This window comes from Lygodium microphyllum, chromosome 25 (assembly GCF_053477565.2).
Source record: "Lygodium microphyllum isolate KBCC chromosome 25, Lygodium_microphyllum_v1.1.10, whole genome shotgun sequence".
NCBI lineage: Eukaryota > Viridiplantae > Streptophyta > Polypodiopsida > Schizaeales > Lygodiaceae > Lygodium > Lygodium microphyllum.
This window is the reverse complement of record NC_141159.1, coordinates 7,069,822-7,075,798: the sequence shown is the minus strand read 5'-3', so window position 1 is coordinate 7,075,798 and position 5,977 is coordinate 7,069,822. Positions and strand designations below refer to the sequence as shown.

At 42.7% G+C, this 5,977-nt stretch overlaps 1 protein-coding gene across 1 annotated transcript; it reads right to left on the bottom strand.

The window, feature by feature from the left end:
- Positions 1-259: 259 nt before the first annotated feature.
- Positions 260-3,643, bottom strand: LOC148013876 (pentatricopeptide repeat-containing protein At2g03880, mitochondrial-like). Its single transcript, XM_087666774.1, has 3 exons — positions 3,402-3,643; positions 3,006-3,190; positions 260-2,794 (listed from the first exon to the last, which is right to left on the bottom strand). Exons 1-3 carry the CDS (start codon positions 3,468-3,470, stop codon positions 307-309), a joined length of 2,742 nt encoding a protein of 913 aa, XP_087522900.1. The 5' UTR covers positions 3,471-3,643; the 3' UTR covers positions 260-306.
- Positions 3,644-5,977: the final 2,334 nt, after the last annotated feature.

Below are 5,977 nucleotides of genomic sequence, written 5' to 3'. Positions count from 1 at the left end.
TGTACCTTGCATATGCAATGATGGGTGCACGAGACTTCCCTCATTAATCCATGTGTGAACGGAATAGACAACATATAAGACAGCACACACACAGCCTTCGTTTATCATCCAAAACCGTAATGTGGAATGGCGTTAACCTTGGTTTTATATGATTAATCCTCCTCCTCCTCCTCCTCATTGAGAGCTATTTTACACTCGGATCCCAATTTACATAAGTCGTCGAAACTCTGTGTAGCTTGTATTTTTCACAGCTGTTGGGAAAGAAGAAGAAAGAATTTAAGAATAAATAAATTTAGAATTTGTCAGTCAGTACGTATCGTGACAAGAGCAGTCCCCATCCTGGAATCGGTGAATCCTGTACGCATCCGTGATGACAATCTGGCGCTTCTCGATTGCGGAGATGGCCTTCATGTCGCTGTGGCAATCCGGGCACACTCGCAGGTTCTTGGAGATCCTGAGGGTCGCTCCCGGCGGGGTGCAAAGCAACCCCAGAGCCAAGGCCAATCTCTCGCAATGCCCACCGCCTCGGTCAGATCCATCACCCTCCTTGCGCCGCCGCCGCACTTGCACACCTAAACAGTCGAGCTTTGCGTAGATATCATCGCTTCTTGGATGCGTCTTGCTTGAGACCGTAAAATCATGCACCTGATTGTCGATCTCTATGAACGCCCTTGCTGGTTTCTTCCATCCATTTGCACATCTTCTCAACTGCTCTACTGCTTGCGCATCTGCTTGCCTGCCAGCACCTGACAGTATATCCGACATGAGCACATAACCAGAGGCATTCTCGGGATTCAGGCTCACAAGGTGGTCAAAGCATCGCTGTCCTATATTGACATTCCCGTGTGTCCTGCAAGAACTAAGCAGGGACGTCCATTGTGTGACATTGGGTGCAAATGGAACGGTCTCGAGTAAATCTTCTGCCTCAGACAAGTATCCTGAATGGCCTAACAGATCAACCATTGAGTCGTGGTGTTCTGTCGTTGGTGCAATCTCATACTTATCTCGCATGGATTTGAAATGCGTGCATCCTTCATCGACTAAACCAGCATGGCTGCAAGCGGAGAGAAGACAGATGAAAGTGGCATCGTTGGGCTTCAGACCAGCTTGCTGCATCATCTTAAAGTGGCCAACAGCAAGCCGATGAGCATTGTGCTGTGCACAAGCTGAAATCAAGGCATTCCATGCCACTGCATCCGGTTTTGCAACCCTCTCAAAAATTCTACATGCATCCTCCACACTAGAGCACTTGCTGTAGAAGTCAATGAGGGTTGTGTTTAAGAACAGGTCCGAGTCAAACCCTTTTTCAACAATCTGAGAGTGGGCATGAATGCCTTCTACTAGAGCTGCCAAACTGGAACATGCTTTCAATAAGCTGACATAGGTGGCCTGAACAGGCTCCACACCCTCTTGCTGCATGAGGTGGAAAAGAGACACTGCTTCCTGCCCTTGTTCATTCTGGACATAGCCAGAAAGCATTGCGTTCCAAGTCACAATTCCAGGATTTGACATTCGGTTGAACTGTGCCCGTGCATCCTCACAACACCCACACTTACCATACACGTCAACCAGCATACTGCCCACATATAGATCTTCCTCCATACTATCTTCCAAGATCTGACAGTGAATATTCCTGACATGCTCTAAAGCTGCTAGACCAGAGCATGCCTTTAAAACACACACAAATGTGAACGAGTCAGGGCTTATATCATCTTCTTGCATGTCATGATAAATCTCTAGTGCTTCCCAACACTGTCCATCTTGAATGAAACCTGCAATCAACACGCTCCAGGTTATGACATCTCTCGTTGGCAACCTGGAAAAGACCATCCAGGCATCTCTGACCCTTCCACATTTGCTGTACATGTCAACGATGGTGTTGCCAACTGGCAAACACACCTCAATACCCACTTCAATAATGCAAGCATGAATCCGTGAATGCAGCTCTTGTGCTGGTAACTGAGAAAGTGCTTTCAACACGATTATGAATGTGTCCACGTTTGGGTTTACGATGTCAGAAAGAAAGGGTGAAAGACCTTGCCAATCTTTCCTGTGATAATCATCACTTACCTGTTCTGGATCCAGGCTGTTTTGTTGCAGTTGCAAAAATAGGTTGAGGGCATCCTGAGCATTCCCATGATCAACAAAACCTGCGATCACAGTATTCCATATATCCACACTCTTCTGGGGCAATCTCTGAAACAGCACGCTTGCCTCATTGAAGCTACCCAATCTCATATACATATCAATCAAGCAATTCGCAGTGAAGACTTCTGAGTCAAAACCACATCCAATGACATGAGAATGAATCAGCTTGCCTTTGGCCAAGTCTGACATTACAATACATGCCTTAAGGACTGCAACAAATACATATCCATCGGGTTGCATATCAGCTCTCTGCATCTGCTGGTAAAGTGTGAAAGCCTCATGGGCTTGCCCGAGATTAGCATGTGCTGATATGATGGCACTCCACGAAAATACTGTAGGATCCAATGCTTTTGAGAACACCTGCCTAGCTATTGGTAAACTCTCAAGGGAAGAATATGCACGAATTAAGTGACACACCAGAAACCTGTCTGAGTCAACTCCATATTTTACCACAAGGTGATGGATGTCCTTTAAAATCGATATCTCTTTCTCATTAATGCATCTCTGCAAAAGATTGAAGAAAACATCGAAAGGAACGCTGAAACCTTGTTCAAGCATACAGTCCACAGCATTAACGACTCCAGTGATCATCCCATCATTGCACAAATCAGAAGTGGAGCTGGGAAAAACATGATAATTCATTCCCCTGCATTAATTGACCAGAATGTGGGAGACATCAGGTAGTATGGAAAGTGCAGAGATGAACAGACACATCGTCCTCAATTAAAATAAATCAGTCATCTGTATATCCTCACATCCTTGTTTTCCACAATGAGCAGCCAAACCTACTGAATTCCCAAAGGTTCTGCCCATTCTCAAATCCTTCCAATGACAGAGGGCTGGTGCAAAGGAAGGACCTGGATAAACTCATATTCGAAGAAGAGCGGCTTCCAGTGACATTTTGTGAGGGAAGCAGATTTCTTTCGGACAAGTGTTGAACACCTTGTTGCCTCATCACCACCGGTGTGGGCTTTAGCCATGGAGGTTTCCACTGATCAGTATTCCCCTCCCCTTGAGCAGAATCAGACCATTGTAAAGAACCCTGCGCAACGATAACACAACAAAGTGATGTCACTTCGTAACGAAAGGCTACACTAGTGGATCGGCTCAAAACCGGTTCTTAGGCAATGCGCGACTGACCCTGCAATGCTCGTACACATTCGTTTCACAAGCTCAAAATAAGTTTGTACGCAATGCAGTGAAACGACAATTCAAATGATTGAAGTGACAGCGATGAACCAGGAGAAGTTCACCTTGCTCGGACAGTCATGATGCGTGTACTGTGGGGCAGGAACGCCCAATTGGCTTGTCATTGCCATCATTCAGAGAGAAGAGAGCTCGTATAATGCCGTATGGACTCTAGAGAATTAGTCATCAGCAGGGCTGCATAAGACATAAAGCTCACAGACGCTGGAATATATGAGAGAGAGAGAGAGAGAGAGAGAGAGAGAGAGAGAGCCGGTGACTGCCACCGCTCCTTTGTGATGAGGTTTAGACTGTACACATCTGCAACAAACCTCATAAGTTTATCTGTTGGCATGGTGGGAAGCACGTGACACGTCTCTCCTTTCGGACTTCCAAGGGGCCTTGGCTATAAGTAAATTAAGACGGCCGGTAAATTGGAGCCATGAAAATAGAAATGATCTAAAGAAAACCCCTCGTTTCCAATCTTCCCTCCCAACTCTCCCCCCTCTTGCATGCCCATGTGAGATAGTGTTGAGGGCCACCATCTAGTTTAGTAGTTACAAATTACAATGGCAACTCTTGTCTTGTGACTATCTCACATAGGCACTTAAAAAGGCCTAGTTCACATTATATTGGGTAAATTATTTTGTAAATGTAAACAGTTAGAAAAGCCAATTTTGTTAAATCAAAGTTTACCACTTGTAATGTAGAACATGTTCCACCATCCAAAATTTTATTTTGAGGATATGACACTAGTAGAAGTTATGGTGTGTTAAAAGTAAAACCGGCTTTTTGCTGTCAAACACACATTAGATTACATTATTGTTCTTTTTCCTTCTCATCGCTCAATGTGAACCCGGATAGTGGAGAGTTTAAATTAGTGGGTAAACAATAGAGGAGAGTGTCTCATTGTCAATAGGCAAGCCAGAGAGGGTGAAGAGTTGAACGTTAAGAGGTGAGTTAATAACTAAGCAAATGTCATCATCAAGTGCATTTACTCATCACCACATCAAGTGATGAGCTCATCCACTTTGATGTCTAGCAGCCTTAACACTATCTCACACAAGCATTTAAGAGGGAAGAGAGGTGGGATCAATGGTTGGAAACAGGGAATACTTTTTAGAGCAACCTTGGCCGTTTGTTGAAATGTCACATTGTGGAAGTAAACTAGGACGTGAAAGTAAACTAGGATGCACGTGTAAACTAGGATGGTAAAAAAAATGGCATGGTTGCTGAAAAAATGGATCCATAAGAATAAATAAGTTAAACTTAGCCTTTACAACATGTGCATATATATATTCTAATGGTTTAGAAATATGCACGATGTTCATGAGGTCAAGCGTTCAAACTCGAATTCCTTTGAGTTTTCCTTTTTGGGTTATTTTCTTAAGTCTTTTTATTTCTCCCTAAATTTTTTAGAAGAGGTCTAGGCTTCTAGAAACAAACTATTGTATTAAAAATGTTAAATTTTTTCAGAGTTTAGGCTTCTACAAACAAACTATTGCAAAAATAAAAAATCTTAAGGAAACAAAAAATGAAAAAAAAAAGGGATTTGAACTACCATATTGAAATTTTTTAAGATTTGTTCCATAATAAAAATTTAAGGAGAAATGAAAAAATGTAAAGAAACAAAAAAGGAAAATTTTTTAAGAGATTTGGACCCATGACCTTTAGATTCATTCCAAATCTTCAAACCATTAGACCATGCACTATGAACATGTTTTCAAGGCTAATTTTAACATTTTTATCTTGACGACTCCAATTTTTTGATAATCATGTCAATTTTCCAACTGTCCTAGTTTACAAGTGCATCCTAGTTTACTTTCGCGTCCTAGTTACTTGTGTGATGTGACATTTCGATGAATAGCCAAGATTGATCTAAAAAGTATATGTTGTTTCTAACCATTGATCCAAATTCCCCCCCCCCCCCCCCCCCCCCCCCCCTCTTAAATGCCAATGTGAGATAGTGTTGAGGGTATGGGAGCTTACCTATGTAGTCTCGTGTAGAGTAGGTAAACCAAAAGATAGAGACATAGTCATGTCAAAGAGTATCAATGAAAGCACAATGAGCAACATCGCATCGATAGATCTAGATATGAAATGGGCCCACAAACGCAAGCACAATCAGGAGCATGAAGGTGATGAAAGTAGGAGGATCCAAAGCAAGCTAGGAAACCAAGCCTACCTAAGATTTAATTAACATTGAAGAGGACTATAAGCTTTGCCTCCTTGAAGACAACTTGCAATTGGTTGTAGACATTCTAACACCCATTCTACAAAAAAACATTAAGGAGATCATAAAAGGGGGTGGCAAAAAAAATCATCCTAAACTTAGATAAATTTACCCCAATGTGGTTTGATTTAACACAAGAGTAGCACTAATCTTCTTCATAAGCAAGCCACCTAAGCCCATGGAGGCGACCATGTGGTTGGCCAAGGGGCCTTATGAAATGGTATTCAATAGAGTTAGGAGGCATCAAAGAAAGTCAAGGCACAAGGATTTGCTTTTTGGGACTTGACCTCATCTATGCCATGGAATGGCAACCTATGGAGTTGGCAAGGGATAGTATTAAGAAGGATTGCCCAGTCTAGGGGGAGTTGCCAAAACTACTAGCTTATCTATGGAACATGCATGCTTCAAAAT

Coding starts and splice junctions, on each gene's coding strand:
- LOC148013876 (XM_087666774.1), bottom strand. CDS start 3,470: ATGATGGCAATGACAAGCCAATTGGGCGTTCCTGCCCCACAGTACACG. Junction 3,191..3,401: donor ATCATGACTGTCCGAGCAAG/GTGAACTTCTCC, acceptor ATCGTTGCGCAG/GGTTCTTTACAATGGTCTGA. Junction 2,795..3,005: donor TCGAATATGAGTTTATCCAG/GTCCTTCCTTTG, acceptor CAATTAATGCAG/GGGAATGAATTATCATGTTT.